A 26,957-nucleotide genomic window follows, 5' to 3' on the forward strand; every position below is an offset into this window, starting at 1 on the left:
TGTATGTGTGTGTATAGAGAGTCATCCTCTTAATTCTGTCCATATAATGGTACTTCAAAGAGTTTAGGGAAATGATTTTTATTAAAAGCCTTTCCTTCCTTCCTGCCCTCCTCTCTTGCTTTCACTTCTTTTTCTTAGAGCAGTCTATTCAGTTCTTTATTTGATTCTCTATTGCTTTGCATAGTGGATTCTCTTATGTAGCTTATCTTCCCCACTGTATGACTCTCCCCAAGCCTCTGGTCTGAGAGACCAAGCCCCAGCCCTGGCAGCCAGCCTCAGAGCCATCCAGGCAGCCTGTCTGTCCCTGGCCTCAATGGGTGGGGAGTCTCCCGCTCTCTTCCTTCCAGTAAGAGGGAGGAGCTCCAGGCCTTCCCCCAGGCCAACACTGATCAAGCCCTTCTTCTGGGCTACCCACCCTTGTCATCCAGCCTGCCCAAGTAAGGGAGGGACTGCCCAAGCCTGTTTAAAAGCACTTAGTCTGCATGAGGGACATTTTCTCCATCACTTTCTTAAATGGAAACATCAACAAAACAATGAATAAGCCTGGTTTGGGACCTCTGCCCATTTCCCAGGTGAGCATGATGACTCTGAACATGCAACAGTGCCTCTAGCACATCCTTGCATCTGCCTGGTTGCATCCTTAGGGTTTTGGCCTTTTCCACTTCCACCAGGACTGCCTTAAAGTGATCAAGACAGGAGCAGATCCCGCCTTCCCTGCCCTGATAAGCCATTTAGTCTCCAGAATAGCAAGGAACCATAGGCAAGAACCACAGCCTTCAGCTTCTAGTAATGATATAAAATGCCTACATTTATCTTAAAAAAAACAAACAAAAAAACAACCCTTACCTTCCATCTTAGAATATTATTGGTTCCAAGGAAGAAGAACAGTAAAGACTAGGCAATGGGTTTAAGTGACTTGTCCAGGGTCATACAGCTAAGAAGTATCTGAGGTCAGATTTGAACCCAGGACCTCTTATCTCTGTGCCTGGCTCAATCCACTGAGCCACCTAGCTGTGCCCCCCTACATACTCACTTATCTTAATGGCATTAGTAATGACCATCCCCATGATTCCATGTACCCCATATCTGTCCTTCTTTCAAGATATTTTGGAATGTGTGTATGATTCACAATTTATATTTTTAAATGACATGTGGATTATGTAGGAATGATGCAAAGTATCCTATCACCAGTTTCTTTGCAACAATATGACATTATATAAATGACACTAATAAATGTGTTATATTTATTGGATTTTTAAATGAATTTTTAGAATGTCTAGTATTTATTCCCTTTGTTAGTCTACTTATAGGACTAAAAAAGTAAATTAGGGAATCACTTTGAATTATTCTAACTCCCTATTCTTCAGTTTCCTTTTGTATAAAATTAAAACAATGATCTACTATTATACATTATATTATAATATTTGTATTATGTGTCATACATTTTGTTATATAATATATTGTCATGTATTATATTATTATTTATAATATTGTTTTTATAATAGCAGAGTTTTAAATATTAGTGGAGTATATGTGCAAATCCATATGTCTCATTTGAGCCTCTTAAAGATTGTGAAGGATGCAGGATAGATGCTACAGATGCTCTTAGCCTCCTTTACTCAGAATGGTTAAGTGGCTTCCCCCATCGTGGTCAAACAACTTTTAACTTGTGCTGATTCTAGTCCTTAACATTAATTTTCTTTTTCACTAGATTTTTGAAGACTATGAAAAGTTGCTTCTCTCTGAGAATTATGTGACTAAGAGACAATCTTTAAAGGTAAAACAAAATTCTTTAACTATGTCTCTGTGTTATGAGATTTTTCTATATCACTACCTTGTTTGGTTTGTAGCTCAACAAATAGGCAGAAGGAAAACTTGTTAATTTTGTGGTCTGTTCCTTTTATAAAAGTGCTAGCTGTTGATCTGATCAGAGACAAGTACCAACAAAGGACAGACACACTAAGTTTTTAGTTGTTAAGTAGAATATCTCCAGAATTTATATAAAATGCTAAAACTCTTATTAACTACCAAATCCCTAATTCAGATTCATACCCCAAAACTGTGCCAGCAAATGGCTGTGTGATGATGGGCAAATACTTAAAAAGATCCTTGATATCATTAGTCAGGGTAATTCCGCACTTAACCATTAAAAACGTGACAGTTGTCACATGGAGAAAGCTGGTGATCAGTTTTATACTAACCAAGTTTAGTTTAAAATACAAATTGATTTGTAAAAGATTAGAATGATGCTGAAAGATTATGCACAGTATTATTCCATAAAACAGAGAAGTAGTTGGGGAGGGCATAATATAATTTTTTTTTAATCCTTACCTTCCGTCTTAGAATCAATACTGTGTATTGGTTCCAAGGCAAAAGAGTGTTAAGGGCTAGGCAGTGGAGGAGGGGAGGGGGGCGTCAAGTGAATTGCCCAGGGTCACCCATTAGAAATCTTGAACCCTTGGACTCTATCTCCCAGAATTCTTTTTCATTACCCAGCATCCCTTTCCTTTTCATCCACAAATTGCCTGCTTATGTTGTTTGTATATAGTATATACATTTCTGTAACTCCAGCGGCTCTCCTCTTGCAACTGCGGCTGAGTTAGCTCCTTTTTTACTCTAGTTTTTTATTTTAGTTATATTTAATAAGTTTTATTAAATATAATACTTGGAATATTTTGGATATTAATTTTTAATCTACATACCAGCTAGGAAGTGTCTGAGGCCAGATTTGGACCCAGGACCTCCTATCTCTAGGCCTGACTCTCAGTCTACTGATCCACCCAGCTGCCCTCATAATATAATTTTTTTTTTAATTGTTGAGAGATCAGAGGAGCAAAATCATCCTACAAGAATGGAAGAACAGAAGAGAGATAGAAAAGATCTATAAAGATTTGTATAACAAGCCTTCTTCACCCTGAAGGACAACGGAGCTAAGACACTTATTAGGATCATAGATCTAGAGCTAAAAAGGACTCTAGGAGCCATCCAGTCCTACCTCCCATTTTAGAGATAGAGATTAAAGGACATGAAAAATATCACAGAAATGAAAAATTTTAAGCATTCAAAGTGCATGGAGACATACAAAAATATGAGCAGAACAAGTCAGAAATTGTAAAAAAGGTCCCCAAGGAGAGGCTCTCATCAAAGAAATATATGGGAGAAAAGAAAGATAGTTTAATTATATGGAGAAGTGAAGAGTGAGGATTCTCCAATGACTAGACCATTGGCATCCTCAAAATGCCAGGAGAACACAAGAAAAGAACATAGCACATCGATTAAAGCCTTTGAGGTGCACTTGTAGACAAGAGCTACACAAAGTAGGTAGGCATAGATAGACTGGAATTTGTATCCTTATAGGACCTGTTCACATTGAGGGGACCACAGATCCATTTTAAATATTTGAAAATGGAAATTACATTTTTGTTAAAATTACTTTAATTTTGAAGTGAGAATTAATGAAGTTTTTCTGTAATGTTACCATGCTTATTCAAGGTGTCTTGGAAGAGAACAACAAAGGAAATAACTTTCAAAATACACTCATCTGTTGATCTCAAAAACATAATTGTACTATTAGTAGATCAGACCTGTGAGGGGAGGGCTTTTTGGAAAGGGTGGAATCTGATACAATTTTATTTATAATGTACTAGAGATCTTATTTTAGGATTATAAATTCAGACATCTCTATAATCTCACACTTTTCAACTGAAGGGGAAAAAATGCTACATGGGAAAGGAACATGGAATTACAATGTGTATGCGGATTTCATTTTATAACCTGAAAAGTCAACATTAGCAAATGAGAGATTTATAGGACATTGCTTCTAAAGATAATTTTTCATCGTTTAATTTTGTTGCTATAAACATTTAAGCTAACCAAGTAATTCTAGAAGTCAGAACATTGCATTCCCTGATCATCTTTGTTCAGCAGTTTATGGATGGTTTTCACCATTTTACCATCATCCGACATTATTTATTTGGACTCTATGCTCTCTGGAAGAGACAGCAGGCCTTGTAGTCAGGAACACGGAGTTGGGGGGCATCTTCACATGCGACCTAACTTTGTTACATATCTTCTCAGGGCCCCAGGCAAAAAAAGAACAGGCACTTGGGCAATAGACAAATTGTATCAGTGGAGAGGAAGAGTCTCTATACCCAGAATGCCCCACCTTGGTGTAATCACAATTCCAGACCAAGAAACTAATCCCTGCTAATGGGGAGGCTGAGGCTGGTAGATTGCTTGAGTTTGGGACTTCTGTGGTGAAATATAGATACAACTTTTTGTTGTTTTTAAACCCTTACCTTCCGTCTTGGAGTCAATACTGTGTATTGGCTCCAAGGCACGAGAGTGGTAAGAGCTAGGCAAGGGGGGGTCAAGTGACTTGCCCAGGATCACACAGCCAGGATAGCTACAACTTTTTGGAAATGGAGCCGTTTTGACTTTCCTGTTGATTAGCAGTGAGTGGCTGCTATATTTGACAAGAGGGAGAGACCCAGGAAAGAAAGGGAGAGAGGAAGGAAGGGAGGGAGGGAGAAAAGATGGTCAATCCTGAAGTGCTAAAAGATCTCATTCGTAAAATGAAGGGAGTTATTCTATAAGCACTGGTTGAAGAGTCTTGGGGACCTGGGTTCAAATGCCACCTCTTATGTTTACTATCTATATGGCCTTGGGTAAGTCATCTCACCTTCCTGGGTATCTTTGAGCTCTTACCCTATGATTCTTTCTCTAGATAGCCTCCTCTCAAAGATTTCAGTTCTAAACTTCTATGCTGTGAATTCTGAGTAAGGTTTCTAGGAAATTAGATCTACCTCATAAACAGGCTTATGAAAAGACCTGGTCCTCCCACCAAACCGGTTTCAGTGCCCTAAACACCACCAAAGTCTTGTGTCTTTGCATGGCCAGCGCCTTGTATTTCATAGACACTTAGCGAGTCATCTCTTGGATTAAACTGAAGAACCCACTGAAGAGAGACCATGAGAAGGTTATACGTCAGCACCACCAGCAGAACAAGCCTTGTTTCTTAGTCACAGCTTATGTGCTGAGCACAACAAAAGGGCTGTAATTAGGTGCTTGTGTCATAAAGGATGTTAAAGATAGAACTACAAAGAGAAACAAAAGCTTCCTGCAGAGTGCATGGGAGCATCAGACCCATTGGCAGGGTCACTGCCTGTGGAGAGCACGTGACTGAGCTCCTTGTTGCCTTAGGGAGCAAACTCTCAGGAATGTCACTGTTTGCAAGGCCTGCTATTTTCTACTACTAACCCCCCAATGAGGAATTAATGAAGTTGTGAAGATAATATTTACCAAAGGAAAAGTGATTCCTCAAACTTACTGAAGAGCCAAAATTGGCCTCTTTGAAGGCCCAATGAATAAATATAATGATAACTTACATTTATAGCACTTACATTTGGCACTTATGCCAACAATCCAGGGCGGCAGGTCGTATAATGATTATTATCCCTGTTTTACAAAAGAAGAAATTGAGGCTTAGGATTGTTGAGTGATTTGCCCATGGCTCATACAGCGCGGGAGGGAGGATTCAAATCTACTTCTCCCTCGACTCAAATTTCAGTGCTCTCTCTGTCATACTACAATACCAAATATGATTCCACTGGCCTTGCCATCCCCAAAGGATGTGTTCTCTGTGTAATCCTGATCCAAAAGCCCTCATCAAGCTCCAAGCCTTCTCTGGGATGTCAGGAGCAGCCCAGTCCTTGAAGACGTGAAAGTCTGAGTCCTGGAGGACGGGTGCTCCAAGAGCCAAAGTGGACCTGAAGAAAGCTGGCTCTCTCCTGCTCTGCCCAGCCCCTCACACTGGGCCCGTCACTCACCTCCACCAGCAGTAGAGGCCCCATGCCAATGAACTTTGGGACGAGGCCTATAGCAGTTTACCCAGAAAAAGGTGCCTAATACTCACGTTCACCTGGTACATGAGGAGAACGGAGTATTGTGTGAACTATCTCACCAGACTAAGGAGACTGAGCTAAATTGGAATTGGTGGTAACTTCATTGGCAAGGTGACTGGGCCCAGGGTCTTTAATGTTTCACAGTGGTCAAACTCTGTATTTGTTGCCCTCCCAGTTCCCACCCTGACACTCCCTGTGAGGGACAGTACGAGCACAGAGCTCCATTGCCAATTTAGGACTGGGGTATGGGGAGAGAGACAGAGACAGATAGACAGAGCATGATTCCTTGATTCCTTCTGCATTACCCTCATTCCCTGTCTTGAAAATCTAGCTTTGATTGCTTTGATTTTTCACCTCTTCATATTCCCATTGATAAATTCCTTTTCAAATCATGGATTTTTTCAAGGTTTCTTCTTTTTAAATCTTTCTCCTAAAATTTTCACAAAAGTCCATAACTCACACATTTATCTTTACTTTTGTATATTCACCTTGATGTAGTATTCCTTGCTTTGATATATTTGCTTCTTTGTGGAAATTTAAGCCATAGTATTGTAAACCAGGAACTAAACAAGGTAAGAAATTCTAGGAATTGATCATTTTTTAACCCCAAAGACTTTTTAAAATAACCCTTATTACACAAGTAGTACCCAATGAAATTGCACGTCAGCTGCAGGAAGGGTCAGTGGAGGGGAGGGAGGGAAACAGTGTGATTATTGTAACCAAGGAATAATGTTCTAAATTGACTAAATAAATTAATTTAAAAAATAAATATAGCCAAGTTGCTTAGGAAAAAAAAAACAAAAATAAACAGAAGTTATCAATTAAAAAATAAATTAAATTAAATTAAATAACCCTTATTCATGCCAGATTATATTTTAAGCCCATTATAACTATTTTCTTTCCTGTAGAGATTTCTAGTATTATCATATTTAAATAATAAAGAAAAAGAATGTATGCATAAATAAAAATAAAGTTTATTCATTCACTGAGTTATTTTGAGTAAATTAAGTCTGTCTTGAGAGCTTTCCTTATGAGGGTTCTCCCCCCTCCATCTTTTTAAACTGAGGACTAGTGTAATCCCTGTTTTGATAGGATGACTGATTTTATAATTTGTTTCCATGTTAATCCTATTTTACAAGAAGATACTCCAGAGTTTTAGGAAATGAGGGATCAGACTATTAAAGCTGCGAAAAATGTCCACAATTGTTTGTCAATTATACATTACCCAAAGAATGGTATGGTTTTCTTTTTCCAGATTAACTGGGTGCCAAATCCTAAATTTGTTTAGCCATATTCTAAGTGTTACTAAGCCTCTCCTGGTACTTAGATTGTTAGTATAATTAGAAAATAATTAAAATATCCATATTCCATTTTATTATCTCTATGGGTGAGTGTAAGGAATATTTATTCTTCTCTTTAGGCCTGACTTTTAATCTCTAATAACAATCAACTCAAAACAAGTTTAGGGTTTTCCCCCTACTTTTGTTTAATCTTATAATTAATAAGTTTTTGCAAGCAATTTTATCAGGTCTTTTATTTAAAGCAGTAGACAAAAATGTTTCTAATTGCTTTTTTAGTCATATTATACAGCTTTCTTGTTAAATGTAAATAATAAAATACATGAGTTTATTATTATAGATACAAATTAGAATGGAATGGCTCTATGCCAAATAATAATATAATTTTTTTTTTAGTTATAGAATTGGATCAACTTAAGCATACATAGATATATAGATATCCCTGGCTTAGCCAAAATGAAATTAATTTAATTCTACTATTAAAGAATTCATAAATGAATCATAGATTTGTTCTATAAATATAACATTTATGTAGTGCTTTGAGATTTGTAAAGCCCTTTATATTTATTATAATAATGATAATTCACAATTATATAATCTTTAATATCATACAGCAAGGATTTTAAGCTGAGACAGAATATAAAAGCTATCAAAGTTATGCATTAAAAGAAAGGATATTTCTGTAATGTAGAAACTAAGAAAATAGATAGCCTGAGTACTATATTGGTATTCTTGTCATATTAAATGAACCCAAAGAAGGTCCCCAGTAGACTGAGTGGATCCTTCCTCTATAGAGAATTTATGAAAAACAATGGATGAAAATTTCAAGGGACCAAGTGTGAAAGAGTTGCAGTTGACACTGACATAGAAAATACCTGCACAGGTAAGACTTCATGTCTGTCTTAACATGTAACATTTCTGTGAATTGCACTCTGAGCACATCCTAGTTCTACAAATAGGGAAACAGAGATTTAAGAAAAGTGAAGTCATTTGCTCATGGTCATCTAGGGAGCGGTTGGCAGAATCTTCCCACTTCGATTCTAGGGTTCTTTCTACAAAAGCTCAAATCAGCCCTCCTAACAAGACGAGGCATTCTTGGGGACTATCTTATTTTCCTCTTCTTACCAACTGCAATATACAGCTCCTTTTGTTGTACACCTTAAGGGCTACACAAGTAAACAGCTGACGCCTAACAACAACTGACATTTAGCAAGGGGAATGAGCATCCTTAGGCAATAGCCAGCCTTCAGCCTGGCATCTGTTACTAGTTAACGGACCAAAAAATAAGTTTAGAGGAAACAGAGTGAGCATAGGAGTCTCAAACTCAACACGTCCAAAAGTGAAATCATTGTTTCCTTCCAAAGCCGCCCGTCCTCCCAACTTCCCTAGTTTTCCCAGAGCTCCTCCCTTCTTCCCATCACCCAGGTTTGCAACTTCCCTGTCGTCCTCAGCCCCTCACTCTCTCACCGCACATAATGCTGTCCGTTGCTCTATCTTGTCCTTTCCATCTCCGCCGCTCTTGAATTCCACTCACAGCCATCATGCATTCCGGCCCTCTTCACCCTTCACTTGGACTTTTTCAGTGGCCTCCAATGGGCCTTCCTTCTTCCATGCAGCTGACACACGGATGCTCCTTTTAAAGCTCAGGTCTGACCATTTCATTTCCCTGTTATAGAGGCTTCACAGACTCTCATTGTCTCTGTTTGACACTTAAAGCTCTCCGCGATCTGGCTCCAGCCTGCCGTTCCAGGCTGATCATCAATCCCATCATTCTCTCCTGCCCAAATGGCCTACCTGTGGATGTCTGTGCAGAGCTTTCTCTTTCGCACCTCGTGCCTTCACACGCCTTCTGTCTTCACCCCCATCTCCTGGAACCCCTCTTCAGGCTTCAGTCCCAGGGGCACGTCGGTCACGAGGTTCTTCATGATTGACCTCGTGGTCACTACCATTCCTCCCACTGCGTGCTCCCTCTTCACTTGGTATCCGTGCTGTACACAACCTGTACGAACTTAGCTCTGAACAGTGTGTATGCCTCAGAAGTGGGGAGAAAGATAATGCTTGTGTGGGACCTGCTGAGAACGCCTTTGAGAAATTCAGATGGAAATGTCCGCTGAGTAGCTGGGGACACAGGAGAGAGCCTGAGGCACTATCTGCAGAGGGCTTCTACCCAAGAGCCCAGGTTAGATCCCCAGAAAGGTCATAAAGAAAGAAGAGAGGAGGCCTACAGCAGAGCTGCAGGGGGATATCCGTGCTGAGAGGTCAGAGGGTGTGCAGAATGATCCAGAGATGGAGCCTTGGAATTGGCAGCATGAAAGGAAGGGGTACAACATGAAGTTGGAAAGGTTGGTTCTGGCCAAATTGTGAATGGACTTCAAACAACTCCAGAGCTTGTATTTTCTCCTTTGAAGGTGTTTCATCAGGAGTGACACACTTAAACTGTGTTCAAAGAAATTGAGGGTAGACTAGAGAGAGGTGAAAGTGGAGGCAGAGAGAAATCCATTGAACAATCTGTAACAGACCTACAGGTGATGAAAACCTGAACTAGGGGACAGAAATGTGAGCAGACAGGGGTAACAGATATAGGAGATGCAACAGAAATGTGTGCTGACCACATACAACACAAACTCTGAGAATCACTTTAAAAAAAGCTAGAATGGCTAATAGATATTAAGAAAAAATTGACACAAATTCTTCTATTCCCATCATATGGTGCTTACCATCCCCACCCCAAATCACAAACTTCTGGAGAAGACAAAGAAAGAATATATGAGGCTGATAAGCACTAGGGAGGAAATGAAATCATGACTAGAAGCAATAAAGAGCAGAAGATAACTGATAATGGGTGTGACTTCATTATCAGGCTATAAGAAATCAAGCAAACAAAACCCACTTAAGAAGTCAGAAACTGAACAAATTGGAGTTATATAGCTGGAGAAGAGTAAATGGAAAAAGCAAGCAATATCCATTTTTAATGAATAATGTATACATTATTCAGAAACATCCATAATATACCAGGAAAATAAAATGGTAGAAGTTTTACATGTATTGTAGAACCATGATGAAATAAATAAAAGCATCATTAAAAGGCATCCATCTGTACAGATACCAAAAATTAATCTGTTGTTTAAAAAAAAAACAGTTGAATAAGTAGAAATAAAAAAAATAACATACTGTTTAGAGATGACAAAATAAGCCCATGTCACAATACTAAGGATCAACTGAAGCTTTCCCCTACTAATACATTAGCAGGAAAGAAGAAAATGAAGTAAATTAAGTTCATACCTAAGGATGTTATAAAAAGAATAAAGTGCTAATATGGACAGAAAAAAATTATCAAAATGAGAACAGGAATTTTTAAAATTGAAAATGAAAAATAGTTAAATTTTAAGATTTTTAATATTGTACTAAACTTGAAAAACCATTGGAATCTAATTTTGAAAAGGAGATTAAAAAGTTAATGAAAATTATCAAAGAAAACTAAGAAAATAAATATAAATTTACTTCAAATTAGGGAAAAGTAATTTGTATTGTACACATGTTAATAAACTTGAGGAGTTAATTGAAGTGAATAACTACCAAAGCATATTAATTACTAACATTTATATAACAAGAAATAGATGGCCTCAGAAACTAATGGTGTGATACTGGGCATATCACTTAACTTCTGCTTATCTCAGTTTCCTCATCTACAAAGTAGGACTAATATAGCAGTTACCTCCCAGGATGATTGTGAAGATCAATGAGATGATATTTGTAAAATTCTTAGTACCTGGCATATAGTAAGCACTATATAAATATATAAATTATTATTATTATTAGTCAACTTAAATGAAAACAATTTTAGAGGAAGAAACAAGGCTAATCATTAATGAATGGCTTGTATGAGTTCAAAGGTGAATTCTTCCCAAGCTTCAAATAATAAAATATACCATAAATATGGCTTTTTTTTAAATATAGGCAAAAATTATCTATTGTGCAGCTTTTTTTATGGGGCAAACATAGTCTTGATTTTTAAACTAAAGACAAAGTGAAAAATAAAGTAATATTCCAATTTATAGTTTTTTAACAAGTATAGTTCAAAATTAAGAAAATTATTAATATAAAAATAAGAAAAAATCACCTGATACTATTAAGGGAAATATAAAAGTCTGAAAAATTCCAAAATCCATTAAAAATAAAAACTATTAACAGAGGGATTTTTCCTTAACATGGGGAGTGGGGAGGAAGGTCTACTTGAAATCAAGAACCAAAATTGAATACCATGAACACTAGAAACTTCTTTAAAAAGAAACAAAACAAGGATGTCCACCATTAACCACTTTTATTTGATAAAATTTAGCAACGTTAGCAACAAAAGACATTAAACAGAAATTTGAAGGATGACCACTGAGATTATAAGCAGAAATTAAAATATTTACAAATGTTTTGCCAAGAGAATATAAGAGATTTGATAAGGAATTTAGTAGAAATGAATTAACAAAGAAGCATATCAGATATTAAGGTAGTCAACTACCAGGCCATACATGAGATATTTATTAGACAAATTTTGTAAATTTTCAAATTTTTATTTGCAAAAATAAAGGAAGACCTGAATAACTGGAGGGAATGTTCCAAGAACATGTCATGGAGAAGCCAAGAACATTCCAATGATAACATTTATTTTAAGAAACCCTAAGTAGAGGGGGTGATGAACCTTTCAAGTAAAAGATAAGATTTAGAATCTAATGGGTACATCTAATTCTTTCTTGTTTGGGAGTGTAGATTCTTTGTGATTATGTTAATTTTTCATCAGAAAGGATTTGTTTTTCTTTACATGTATAATTTTGAAAGATTTGCTGAATTATTAATTATATTAGGAAGGATTTTATTATCAGAGCCAATTTTTTTTGGCAGCTCCATACATCTCTAATTTTATAATGAAAATCATCAGGGAAGTAGGATTCATTTAACATAAATTAATTTTGATAGAGCACATTTGTTCTAGTTGATGAGCTATACCTCCTGTTATCTTTACCCAATCTGAAAGGCCAGACTAGATAAATGTATTTGGGAAGGCAATGAGAAAATAAACTAATTAAGATAAAGGATTCAGCTATTAATTTATTACTGGATGCCATCATGGCTCTTAAAGCTGCAGAGAGATTACAACAGGAGTTAGTTGGTGCATTGAAAATATATATACTGTCTGCAGCTTAACTCTATGCCTTATCTATGTTTGTCAATTTAAAAACCATTAATGTTACATTTAATTTTGAAGATTTTTTCAAGAAAAAAAGTCATTTGTCAATTAAAAGTTTCTCTGATAAATTTTTATTTTTGCTTTTAATGTAGCTGCTAGGTGAACTGATTCTAGACCGACACAACTTTGCTATTATGACAAAGTACATCAGCAAGCCAGAGAATCTGAAGTTAATGATGAACCTTCTCCGAGATAAAAGTCCAAACATTCAGTTTGAAGCATTTCATGTCTTTAAGGTAAAGTATGGTATAGAGAAATATTCTAGAGGGGAGAGGGGAATGTGAGAGGAGGGAAAGTCTGTCATGTGGGAAGCTATGAATTATGTGATAAGTATTACCTAAGCTGTTGAATAATTTAAATGAAGTCTTAAAATTGAACCAGATAGATATTTCCTAGGGTTTTTGGTATTTCTGTGATTTCATGATCCTTAACATTTGATAAATGCACAATATTTTCTAAATACTTTATGTGTGCTAATTAACGTCTCTTCACAGCATCTCCAACAGACAGGTTTCTAACTTTCTAGTCAACAAAATAAGTTGGTTCATCTGTAACAGTGTCTGGCACTTAACAAGAACTTAAATTTTTTTTAACTTAATTCAATAAATTTCCCTAAAAGTTATAAAATCATTCATTTAATAATAGACCTAGGAGTCTGGGCACCTGTCATATCATCCTTTGCTTTTGGCTAGGTCACATTTGAGTAGGTTAAGCACACCACACACACACACACACACACACAAACACACACACCCAGCTATTCTACATTTGAGAATTAACCTTTAAAAAAATTATTTAGAAATATTTTTGAGAAGCATTTTTTTTCTGTAATGGCAACTTTCCCCTGCTTCCTTTGTCCAAGTCTAACTCAAGTAGGCGATATTGTAGTTTAAAAGACCATGGCTGTTCAGGCCTACAGACAGGAGGTCCTAGGTTCAAATCTGGCCTCAAATACTTCCTAGCTGTGTGACCCTCGGCAAGTCTCTTAACCCTCATGGCCTAGCCCTTACTGCTCTTCTGCCTTAGGACCTAGTATTGATTCTAAGACAGAAGGTAAGAGTTTGGGGAGGGGGGGAAGGAAGGGAGGGAGGAAAAGAAAGAAAAAAGGAAGGAAGGAAGTGTAAAGAGAAGATTATAGCATAAGATAGCTTTTGCAAGAAGAAGTAAGAGATGGAATGTTGAATGAACTGTCAATCAACGAGAGAGAGAGAGAGAGAGAGAGAGAGAGAGAGAGAGAGAGAGAGAGAGAGAGAGAGAGAGAGAGAAGATTCCAAAAGAATCTGGAAAGGAGACAGTTAAGAAGCCCAACAGCAGGAACTAAGGACACTTCTTCCTGGCTGATGGTTGGAAAGAGGCTGCCAGACAAACTTGCTTTGAACTTCTGATTACCTGTTACCTGGAATACTAAGAAGATTGGGAGCTTAGCTCTGAAGAACCTTGATAGTTGTTATTCATATCTCCCCATAGAAATTTAACCCTGTTTCCTGAATTAACACCTAAGGAGAATCCTTCAAAGGACAGGAAACTCTTAGAGATTAGGGAAACCTTATTCCCCTCTCTCACCTCCTCCATTTTTCCCTTCCTTACTTTAAGAATAAAACCCCTTTTAGTAAAGACATACATTGTGAGACTAGTCCTTGAAAACCCTCTTAAATCTTACCATTTGGAGTGAAGCCATTTGAAGTCAGCTGAAAGAGACAGGAAGTGGTTGGGGGTGGGGGGTGGGGAGGAGTGCAAAACCCAGTCTTTGCCCTAACCAGCTTCCTGTGACCCAGTCCTTGTTACCATAAATATCCTTGTAGCAGGACTGTTAAGGAAGGAAGGAAGGAAGGAAGGAAGGAAGGAAGGAAGGAAGGAAGGAAGGAAGCAAGGAAGTTCTCAAAGAACTAATAGTCTAATGAGGGAGGTACTTACAAGTGGTATGTTGACTAAGAAAACCACAAATGAACACTGTCTTGTATTGTATTTTTTATTTATTTTGTTAAACATTTTTCAATTACATTTTAATTGTAATCAAAGCATAAGTCCTGCTTTACCTGGTGAGTTTTGCTGGGAGTCTGACACTTCTAGAAAGGAATTGTAGATGTTGCTACTGTTAGCATCAATAACTATCTATGAATTTGTAAATTTAAAGTACTTGTAAAACTTTTATCAAAAAAGGTTTGTTAATTCAGACTTTTAAAAAATTCTGCCTCAATTCTATCCATGTTCAGAGGAAAATTGTCTAGATTCTTCTCCAGAGCTAGTTTGGCTCTAAAATGCACATTTTAAAAAATGATTCTTAAGTGAAAACTTCAGCTGACCAATTCTGACCCAGTCTAGGATTCTCAACAGCTTTCTTTATAGTTTACAAACTTCATGCCTCCTGAGGGTTAAGAGTGAGAAAAAAACCCATACTTATTAAGAGTATTTTATTGAGAAATGAATAGGATAATTGCCCCTTTCTCTTCCTTATCATTCTTTCTTAGTAATTTTCCCAAAAAATATTTCTTTAAAAATATAATAGGAAATATTTCTATCAAATAACTGTAATATGAATCTTAAATTATGTAAAATATTCTATTTTAACATGTCCTTAGTTGATCCTGCTATAATCCCTATGCATCATTTAAACATAGAAGTCGTGCTTAAAATGTGAAAAGCTATAATTAGGACCTCTGCTCCCATTTCTATTTTTTAAAGTACTTTAATTTTTTTCTAAAAGATTCATTTATTTTTAAGACTGTTTATTTGTACATAAGAAGATTCTCAGTAGATGTTTCCAACCCACTTTTTTAATAGCACCAAACAAGAATGCAAGCCAAACCTTTATGGAGCTCAGTTTGGTATTCTTTAAAAAAATGTTTTTTTCTTTTTCTGAACTTAAACACATAAAAAACCCCTGAACATTTCTACACGCACAGCAGAACATAAAGAGGATTATATTTGGAGCTATGAATGTTTATACCACTTTTTTTTTTTTTTAAAGAAAAGAAGTAATAAATTCCACATACTACTTTCAAAGCTGTCCTGCTTATCTGTTTCCTTCTGAACTGCCTTCTATTCTTTCTGGTGCATTCTCCAAAATGTTTCAATGACCTTCTTTTCTTGAGCATCAGTACTGCCAATCCCCTTTTCCTCCCTCTTCAAGTTAAAAACTGAGAGAAAAAACAATGACTTTTTAAACAGATAAACAAAACCAAGCAAAACAAATCCACACAATTGCCATGACCAGAAATGTCTATCTCCATCTTTTTCTTGGTTGACCATCGCTTTGTTGTTAATTCTTGGTTGACCATCGCTTTGATGAGAGAGTTTATAAGACTTTCAAAGTTGTTTTTCTTGTCAATGTTTCTGTCCTTGTATAACTTGTTCTCCTGATGTGCTCATTTCATTCTGCATCAGTTCATAGTACTTGATATTCTCTAAATCATCTCTTTAGGCATTTGTTATGGCACAATAATATTCCATTACATTCATATAATAATTTGTTCAGCTATTCCTCAATTGATGAGTAGCTCCTCCATTTCCAATTCTTTGTTTTTCCCTTTTAATCTCCTTCTCAAGATCAAGAAGTTTGGTATGCTTACAACTATCCCTTGCTTTTTCATTCTCCCCCTCCTCTGTTTGACACTCTTATCTCAAAGTTTGTATTCAACTATTCTTACATGTCATTTTAATATCTTTCAAGTAATATACATAGAAGGCAAAAAGTTTATAGGTTATTAATCTGAATGTGCTTGCCTACTTTATATCATACTTTCAAATGAAAAACTAGCACTCTTTAGCATGAGAGTAAAAAACCGTCTAAGACTGTAAATTGAAGTTAAAGAGTTAATTTCATTTTTTTCTCTCAGTATATGGAATCTGCCTGCGTTATTGTCTTAGATTCCAAGTTATTGGAACAATTGGCTGTAGAGAATAGAACCTTAGAATTGGCCATGCTAATATGTGCTTATCCTTTATTTTTGTTTTGTTTTAAAGAATGTGAGGGTGGGAGGTTGGGGAAGATACGTTTTTAAGTTTAACTTGTATATCTGGAAAAATATCGATAAATCTTTTCATTTAATTAATTCATAATTACCTGGGGAAAAATAAGTTACATAGTATTAATTGGAATGATTAATCAGAATAGATGTTATCCTTTTACATTTATCTAATCTACTCTGGCTTGACAAACCGAGAAGACCATGTTAGTTATCAGTTGTCTTCAGTTGAGGGTGGAATGTAATTCTTTTTTACATGGCAACTCATCAGTTAACTAAGAAATTCTTATTTCACTTACCCAACAATTTCTGTGTGAGAAGAACTAGCTGTCATCTTATCTGGGAATCATTTTTAGATTATCTTTAGAAATCAATCATAGACATAATGTTGTTCAACATTTTCATTAGTAACCTACATAATGAAGGAGAGAGTATGCTCATTAAATTTGCTGATCAAATTTGCTCTTTAGAGGAATGAAAATACCCAAGTCTCTCACTATAGAAGATGGTCTTAAAATTACAGTGTTTGCAAACTAGAAAAATGGCAGAATTACCAGGACCAAGCTTGTCCTGGTCAAATATAGAGTCATTGCTCCTGGAGAGGAAAAACAAACTCTTGCTATATGAGAAAAAGAAAACATGACCTGAATAACGAGGACAAGAATGACAGGAATAGATTATGGGATAATAAAATTAATGCTGTTAAACAACATATTTTTAAAAACCAATGAGATATCAGCATTTACAAATGTTTTGGCATGCCTTAGTCAGATTTTCAGTAGAGTAAAATCAAAGAAGTGTCAAGTTGAAAGGTTCTTTAAGAGATAACCTTAATAAAAAATCTAAATTTTATGATTTAAATTTATAATTTCATAACTAAATTTATATAATTATATAGCATGTTATGTAAAATATAATTAATAATATAAATATATAACATTTATAATTAAAAATAAAAAATTATAATGGCTATATGAGTAACCTATCTCAAATAGGTCATTTTTTTCAGCTTTTCTCATGTATCCCAGAAAATAGAGTCTTTCATGCTATCCCTATGAACAAGATGGAGAGATATGGATTAGATAATATTCAGTTAGGTGGATTCAAAGTGAATTAAATGGCCAAACCAAAAGAGTTAGCTTTAATGTACCAGAAGACCTCTAACGGTTTAACTCTCTTCTGTTCATTATTTTTGTTGATGAATGGATAAAGGAAAAAATGTTTAAAAATGTACAGATGAAATAACAGGATAAAAAAAACCTTGATGAAGTAAAGTAAAGAGAGAGATCTCAAAAGATGAAATTTAATAGGAAATCATGTAAAGGCTTAAACCTGGGTACAAATTGTCAGCTTTACAAATACAAGATGGGGAGGCAGTAGTTTGTCCGAAAAAGAAGAGGAATATTTTAGACAACTAAAAAATTCATGAATCAGCTGCATCACTTTGCCAAAGAATTGCTCATTCAGTCTTAGGTTGCCTTAAGGAAGGGAATAGTCCTCAGAATGCCCGTTTGCTCATCTGTAAGTTGCAATTAAGGTGCTGCGTAAACTTTAAGCGTCAGTAGTTAATGATAATAAGAATGAGATAGCTGGTGGCCCAGCTGTGTTTCTCAGTGTACCTCCTGTGGACATTGTGTTCAGCTCTGGGAAGAGGCCAGCCAGAATGATGCAGTCCCTTAGGGAAGCCTACTAAGCTTCCTCTCATCCTTGAGGCCCTTCTTTCTTCCTCTGATTACTTTTGGGAAACAGACTTAGAATATGAACTTAAAAAAATTTTTTTTGCCAATTACACGGAATAACAAACCCAAGTTTTCCCAAGTTATATGATTGAACTTATCACCTTCCCTCCTTTCCCTTCCCCCACCCAGGGTTGGCAGGTGATTCAATCTGGATTATACATTATTTTATAATGCAAAACATTTATGAATTCATTTTTTCAATGAATGTGCTGTATCTCAGAAGCAATACCACACTTTTCCCAGCAGGACTGAAACAATTTGCTTCTTTTGACATTGTGTCCCATGGCATTATATTTTATTTGTTCACATTTTCCAACTTGGAGCCAGTTTCTCCAACATAAGAAATAGTGTCAAAGAAAAGTAACTGCTTTCTTGAAAGAATAATAATACTTCAGATCATAGTTGACAAAAAATGCTTTTTAAGCGAACGAGTAGTTTCAGAATTTAAGTGAGCTAGTGACTTTAAACCAGCGTCCTAAAATCTATCCATCTGGGGCAGCAAACTGATGTTGGGGAGGAAATGAAAGCTTACAGGGGTCATGGATGATTGTTTCTTTTTTTTTTTAACCCTTACCTTCCATCTTGGAATCAATACTGTGTATTGGCTCCAAGGCAGAAGAGTGGTAAGGGCTAGGCAATGGGGATCAAGTGACTTGCTCAGGGTCACACAGCTGGGAAGTGTCTGAGGTCAGATTTGAACTCAGGACCTCCCATCTCTAGGCCTGACTCTCAATCCACTGAGCCACCCAGCTGCCCCCTGGATGATTGTTTCTTCACAGTGAAGCCAGACACATCTTACAGAATTCAAGAAATGTTTTTCAAATTAGTGTGTATTGGCATATTGAAAGGAATTTTTCAAAATACGTTGTTATTGAAAAGGGACATTCCAAAATGGTGGATAAAGTTACAAACAGGCAAGAGAAAAATGGTTGCCGTTCCTTTAATCCTTCTGGGTGGTTCAAGATAGTGGTTCTAAGGCAGGCTGCCGAAGATAAAGCGTGACCCTCCCTCACTCCTGATCCCCTTCCACATGCCGTCCTACCATTAGACTGGCAATAAAATAGCGTTTGGGGCTACACGGTAGAGGGTCCCTCTGTGCTTAACTTGGCGAAAGTGGCCTTAGATTTGTATCTGAAAGAAAAAAGGGTGCTCAGAGTGGGTGATCTTATTTCAAATTCTCTTTCACATTCATCATAAAGTGAGTCCCTGCCATGCTTTTGAGGTGGAACTAGTTCAGTCTAATTCGACTATTCACAGTTTCCAAGAGTGGCTGGTAAGCGTTAGCCAGCAGCCATGGGTGAAGGGACGGGGGGCGCATGGGGTGGGGCACACATAACTGGCACGCTTAACTATCATCCGCGTGACTAAGATTTTCTCCATCACATTCTCAAGTCTAGACAATCAACCAAACAATAAAACAAGTCCTGATTAGCAGCATTTGCTGATGAAAATGTAACAACCCAGGGAGCTCTGGGGGTTAGGTTTTACCTCGCTCTAAGCCCCCACCCCAGGCAGCCTCTTGAGCAACGCTTTGAGAATTTAACTTCTACATTATTTCTAACCTTAATCATCAGGAATCCCCTAAGCCATGGCATTTGTGGTCCTTTAGATCTATTTAGACTCTCCTGAATAGTGTTTAAGGGTAGTTACTAGGGCATCTAGGTGGTGCAGTGGATAGAGGTTGGAGTCGGGAAGAGCTGAGTTCCAATCTAGCCTCAGACACTTACTACCTAACCCTTTTTACCTCAGTTTCCCCACCTGTAAAATGAGTTGGAGAAAAAAAATGGCAAACCATCCCAGTATCTCTGACAGGAAAACTCTAACCAGGGTCACTAAAAGTCAGAAACAACTGAACAACAACAAGGGTAGTAGAATGAAAGGAGCCTAGGAAAAAGAGTGGGAGTTAGATTGTGGAGGCACCTAAAGGTCAGACTCAGGATTTTGTATGTTAGCCTCATAGCCTGGGAAAACCCTTGATAATTTGAGGACAGATCAAATGAGATCATATTTATAAGCAAATAGTAGGCACTTAATAAATGCTTGCTCCCTTCCCTTCTTATATGCAATGGTAGGAAGGAGAGAGTAGGTATAGGGAGATCCATTAGGTTACTGCAATAATCCCGGCAAGAGGTGATGATGGCTCAAACTTTGGAAGAGGCTGTACAAGGGGAGAGAAGGGGACAGATGTGAGGGGTGCAAAAGAATAAGCAAGACATGTTGGCTGATGGGATAAGAGAAAGAAAGTAAAGCCAATGACAATGACTCATTTACTGACCTGGGTGACTAAACCCCCCCCCCCCTTAAAAAGGGAAGTTTAAGGAGGAATAGATTTGAGGAAAAAATATGAGTTCAATTTTTTTGGATGTATTAGAGATGACCAACCAGGACTTAGAAACATGGGTCTAGAATTCGAGAGAGATTTGAACTGGCTTTATAGGTCTGAGAATCATCTGCATAGAGGTGAAAATTTAATCCATGGTAACTAAGGAAGAGATTGTAGCAAGAAAAGGTCCAAACCAGAGCCTTGGGGACAGGAAGAAGAGGAAGGAAGGAATAATGAAGGAACAAGCTTTTAGGAGGCAAAGAAACACATAAGGGAGAAGAAATTGTTCAGGAGGAGGTGAGAAAAACTATTATGAAGTCAAGTAAAATGAAAACTAAAGGAAGACCACCAGATTTAACAGTTTCAGAAATCCTTATTAATCTTGTAAAGAGCAGGTTCGCCAAATGGTGAACTCAGAACCCAAACCAAAAATGATAGAGAAGAGAATGGGAGGTGAGGCGATGGGGCAATGAGCATTGGTATCTTTTTCTCAGAATTTGTGAAATAATTACGTCTCGGTAATTATTTCACAATATTCAAATTTTTGTTCCTGTAGGATTCCAGAGAAGTCTTGAGGGAGAGGGTAAAGATAATAAACATGTAGAAATCAAATGAAATAACACCAGATTTTTCTCTTTTTCTATTGGTATATAACAATGGAGAATGAAATTTGCTTTTATTTATTTATTTAGAATAGTTTTTCCATGGTTCCATGATTCATGTTCCTCCCCTCTCCTCTTCCCTCCCCCGTCCCGGAGTTGACATACAGTTCTAGTGGGTTATACCTGTTATTGCTCAAAACCCATTTCTATATTATTCATATTTGTAATAGAGTGATCGTTTAAAACCAAACGCCCAATCATATACTCATAGAACCACATGATACATCATGTGTTTTTCTTCTGCATTTCTGCTCCCACAGATCTTTCTCTGGATGTGAATAGCATTCTTTCTCATAAGGCCCTCGGGATTGTCGTGGATCATTGTATTGCTGCTACATGATCATCCCACCATGTTTCACTCTCTGTGTACAATGTTCTCTTGGTTCTGCTCATTTCACTCTGACTCAGTTCATGGAGGTTCTCCCTGTTCCTATAGAAAGCCTCCAGATCATTTTTCCTTTCAGCACAATAGTATTCCATGACCATCAGATATCACAATTTGTTCAGCCATTCCCCGATGGAGGGACAACCCCTTGTTTTCCAATTTTTTTGCCACCCCAAAAAGTACGTTTATAAATATTTTTGTACCAACATTTTTTTTATCTCTTTGGGGTACAAACCCAATAGTGGATCAAAGGGCAGGCAGTCTTTTAAAGCCCTTTCGGCATATGAATTTTGCTTTTAGCAAACCCCACTTAATTGGAATATGCCTTCAATTCAAAGCTAAACTTCAGGCATCCTCTACTTTTCTGGCAAAGGCAACTTTTAATTTAAGGGATTCAGATGAATTATTTTATAGTGCCTCTTCTGCATGAAATTGCTCTTGGGGATTCCAGTAAGATGACAATCTTAAATGGAGACATCACAAATCATTTATTTCCAAATGCCATAGCAAAAAAACAACAACAACAACAAAAAACAAACGTGTTTAAGGATATTGGGATAGTTTGAAAATAGCATAATTTTTTTTAAATGGGGACATTCATGACTGAACAAGGTAACTTTCTGTCCTGCACATGATGTCCAGAATACTTGGAATCAAAAATATCTTCCTAATAATAAATATGGCATTTCAGGTACTTGAGATGGCAAGAAGGGATATTCAGAGTAATTGCTGCCTCAAGCATGGCTTCACATCTCTGAGTCAGTTGCCTCTGGTCAGTTACTATATTTAGGGAGGTCCCAGGGTTAAGGAACCATTAAAAAAAAAGTTTAAAAACACAAAGACAAACTTAACAGTTACCTCAGCTTTATGGTAGGGTGTGTTGATGTTCCAGAGTTGGGTCCAATGGAATGTGTGTCTGTATATTCAACCATGTTTGACATTTATTTTGGATTAGGACACAGAAGCTGAATTTTTTCCAATTTTATTTAACCTTGTTCTTTTTTTTTCCATTAGAAAGCCTGGTTCCATGAGTTATTTATGTAGTTGCCACGAAATACCAGCCAATATTTAGCTGAAACTCCACAGCAACCCCATTGTAAACAGTGGTAACTAGACGTAGTAATTTACATTTGTACTAGCATGGGATGTCCAGGCATACTTGGAGGCTGCATACTTGGAGTGTCAGGTAGTTTCTCTGAGAATTTAACGATTAAGAAGATCTCACTGTCCACTGAATCCCTGAGCTCCTATGGTACTTTCAAGCTAGATGTTCTTGAAACATGAAAAATCGTTCACAACACTATCTTGCCTGACCTCAAATTTCATTTCACCAAAACCAGTGCAGGCTAATGTGTTTAGGAAACTGTCTTAAATTGACAGAGGAGGTAAAGGTGAGCTGTTAACTGGGTTTCATTTTCTCAAGGACCAAAAGTGACTTCAGAAAAGTAAATCCTCTCTAAAGGATGAATGGATAAGTGGCTGTCTCGGTTTCCTGATCTGTAAATGGGGACAATAGTAGCACCTACCTCTGAGGTTCTGACTAAATGAAATAATAATTGTAAAGCGCTTAGCTCAAGGACCAGTACATCAAAAGCACTATATAAAGATTAGCTGCTAATATTATAATATAAATGTTAGTGAGGAGGAGGAAGATGGTGATGTACCATGGAAGCCTTTTGGTACAGTAGGAAGAAAACGGAACTAGAATTCAGAAGTTCTGGATTCTGGTCCAGATTGTGCAAACAATAGTGTGTGCCAGCTTGCCCATTCTATGGGTGTTGGACAAGTCTAAGCCTCAGTTTCCTTCATAAAAATGAAAATAATAGCTGCCCTATATACCTTAAGGAGCTGTTCTGAGGATCAAATGAAATAATGACTACGAAGAGGACTTTAACTGAATGCAAAATAAATGAAAAGTGGCATTACTGCTATTACTGATACAAAAAACAAAAGCATGGAAAAAATGAGCTCTGATAGTAATAAGAAATGTAGTATGATTTCATTGATATTTTAAAAGATTATGAGTTTTAGTCCCTAATTTTGTGAATATAACCTTAGGAAAAATTATACACAATCACCATTAATAATGAATGACTTCAAATGAATTACCTATCTTTTGTAAATGGTTATCTGGACATGGGAGAAAGCTAAGTAGCACAGAGGATAAAACCCTAGATCTGGAGTCAGAAGGTCTTGGGTTCAAATGTGGCCTCAGATACTTCCTAATTGTGTGACCCTGAGCAAATCACTTAACTCCGATTGCCTAGCTCTTACCATTCCTCAATTGTAGAATTGGTACTAAGAAAGAAGGTAAGAACTTTTAAAAAGAAAGAAATTACCAGCACAATTCAGATAATCTGGAAGAATGTCTTAAAGATCCCCATCTTAGGAGATGGACCCATTTTCTGGTACATCTCTAGCATATGTGCAGTTTCAAGATGACCAAGAATCTCTCTGTAACATTCCGTTCAAGATCTCTCTCCTGAAAACCTGAAGAGACCTTGTGAAAAATTTGCCCAGAAAAATAAACTAGAGATGTCCCAGGTGGAGGTCAGATAAGTAAGACTGCACCGTTATGAGATACTAAGTGAAATATTTCTGTGTTAACAACTTTACAACTTTATTCAATTCTTGCTTCTCTAATTCCTTTTCTCAGTCTTACTTTCCCTCTTCCTCCCCCTCCTTTAGCTGTGGCCTTGCCTTTTCTATGTTGCAGTTGGAGACTAAAACCTACACACGTCCAACTCCCAGATCTTGATTTTTTCTATAGAAACCTTGCTCCATTTTACATATTGATTTTAAAGTTCATATGTTCCAAATTTTTGTTATCTATATTAGTAATAGTAATCATGCCGCCTTTTCATAGCATTCGTTTTCCAAAGACTTTTGACTTCCTTCATTTCATCTGAAATCCTATCCAGTAGTTTTTAACATCTTTTCAAAAAATATTTTGTGTACAGCAATGGTGTCCAATTCAAATAGAAACAAGAGCTACTTATTGTACGTTGAGGATCCCTGTTGGCTTAGATTTAAAATATAACATTCTCTATGGTTGACGGTATTTTTATTTTGTTAAATATTTCCCAATTACAATTTAATCTGATTCAGACTGTACTCTGGAGATTGCAAGTTGCATATTTGACACCCAAAGTATATGCAGTATTTGTGTTACACACTACAACTCCATCAACCTTAATTCCCCAAATACCCCTTTTCCTCTTTTCTGTCTCATTTGGTTTATCCTTGGCCACAGGATTGTTGTAATTCAGGTCTGAATTACCAGGATTCTGAGACTGCAAAGTACTATGCAATCTATTATGAATTTAGGTGTTGATGTAATCTTGCCCATTGATGAACCGGATGGGTGATCTCTAAGAACCGGCCTCCCAAAGTCTGTAGAGGATCAGCCCCAGGTGGGCTAGAGGATGGCCACGCGTTACCTGCCACCCCTGCCATCTGCTTTGGCATCAGAGAGCTTATTTATGAATTAAGAGGGCTCTGAGCGGCTACCCCAACAACAACCAGGCCTCGAGGTCCTGAAGTCGTCCACACTGCCACAAAACATAATCCGTTTTCTCAGTTTTGTTTTATTCCGGACATAAACCTAATTGGGCCATCACACATCGTGCCGCACCCATCACTGTTCTCTTGCCGAGTGTCTGTGGGCTTGTAGTTGAGTTTGGGAGTGGGTACACAAACGAGGCCCAGCACTCTGAAGCATTCATTAGGAAATGATTTGGGGGAGCAGCACCGAGATTCTAACTTTGTGAGCCCGTGTCTCTTTGCCTCTTAGGTGTTCGTGGCCAGCCCTCACAAGACCCAGCCGATTGTGGAGATTCTGTTAAAAAATCAACCAAAGCTCATTGAGTTTCTGAGCACCTTCCAGAAGGAAAGGACGGATGATGAGCAATTCACCGACGAGAAGAATTATTTGATTAAACAAATCCGAGACTTGAAAAAAACAACCCCTTGAAGATTTTACCTAATTTTCTGCCATAGGCATTAATCCTATTTGGTCACTTTGTATAAACGTCATTTAATATAGTGCTTGGGAAGGCATGCACATGCCTATTTTAATTCATTGTTCAGATAAGTGGAGTACAAAACTTTTTAAATGGGAAAGTTAAAAAAACTAGAATAATATATTCTTTTTAATCAAGTCTGTGATTATTTGTCAAATTAGCAAACCTCTGCATTAGAAACCAACCAGTTTTTTTCCACGTGTTTGCAGCAACTCGTCCTTGCTTTACTACCAGCAGACTTGAGCTGTCATTTACTGTAACTGCACCAAGTAGGAGCTCAGGTGATTGTCCTGATCTTTTTCTTTGCACTTCTAGTCCTGACTGTGCACACGTGGGAACCATGAAGGAGCCCGAGCTCTTTGGCCACGTTTGCTTATAGCAAAAGCATTTAAGTCAGGAGAGGCTAGAATCAAAAAGATGATCACTGTAAGCATTTTTGTCTTTCCTTCTTTGTTTCCGTCCCGATGTCCTTTGGTTGATTCTAAATGAGTAGTTCCTAGCCTTTGGGAGAAATTCCTATTCTCTTGCCATAGTTGAGATTTGAGCTTGTTCAGGACTATCTTTTAGCTTCTAGAACAAGGTTGAGCTGCTCCTGACGCTAGTCCAGTGATTACCAGAGCAACCCAGCCTCTACGGAGGAGTCTTGGCTTCAAAGTGGCCATCCAGAAGATCCCTAAGGGAAGCCCGAAATCTAAGAAATTATGTCCTTGTTGGTACTTCAAGTAGACGATCAAAGGCAATTAATCTAGAACCAAAAGTGGTATCAATGCTGCTCGTCACCCCAATGGATTCTGGGTACATCTTGTGGATGTCACGTCACTTTCACAGACCTAGGAGTGACATCAGAGGCAAAGGCTTGGGTCCAAAGGTTGCACAGGTGTTTGGGGCACTCATTTTCATAGGAAAATACAGAACTAGGGAGGAGGTAAATAAAAGATATGAAGAGATATCCCTAAAACAAGAGAAAACTGTTACATATTGATTTGAAATCAGTTAAACTCTATAGCAGACTCTAGCAAAAGGAAAGCAAACCTGTGAGATTCTGTGGCCCAATATACTGGTTGCATATTAGAGTGATTAAGGATTTAATTTATGCTCTTTAGAAAAGGCATGGACCCGAACAGGTCATGGCTTACTCCCCGATGTATAAAAATGATGTTTGTCTTAGCACTCTTGAATTTTAAAGCTCTATTTACACGCTATTAAAGGCATGGTTACTAAGCTGCAGTTTTTTTCCGATTTTATTTCTAAAATGCGTTGTTCCTTCTCACTAAAGAACTCCCATATTTTAGAGTTGTTGGGCTCTGGGTTCTTTGCTTCCCTCCCACCAGGCACCATTTTTCTGAATGAACTTGATAGTTCTTTACAGCCCTTAGCCTAGAAACATCACATGTGAAGCAAAAATTAGGCAAGATTTTGTC

At 37.3% G+C, this 26,957-nt stretch overlaps 1 protein-coding gene across 5 annotated transcripts in view; it reads left to right on the plus strand.

Moving 5' to 3' along the window:
• The window catches only part of CAB39L (calcium binding protein 39 like), a 159,973-nt gene extending 133,216 nt beyond the window's left edge, over window positions 1-26,757 (plus strand). For all 5 annotated transcript variants that reach the window (XM_001368658.5, XM_007495410.3, XM_007495411.3 and 2 more), the window contains 3 exons: window positions 1,712-1,777; window positions 12,533-12,676; window positions 25,308-26,757. In XM_001368658.5, the coding sequence (XP_001368695.1) occupies window positions 1,712-1,777; window positions 12,533-12,676; window positions 25,308-25,487 (390 nt within the window). In that variant the 3' untranslated portion in view covers window positions 25,488-26,757. The remainder of the gene's footprint in view (window positions 1-1,711; window positions 1,778-12,532; window positions 12,677-25,307) is intronic.
• The last annotated feature ends 200 nt before the right edge of the window (window positions 26,758-26,957 follow it).

This window comes from Monodelphis domestica, chromosome 4 (genome assembly GCF_027887165.1).
Source record: "Monodelphis domestica isolate mMonDom1 chromosome 4, mMonDom1.pri, whole genome shotgun sequence".
NCBI lineage: Eukaryota > Metazoa > Chordata > Mammalia > Didelphimorphia > Didelphidae > Monodelphis > Monodelphis domestica.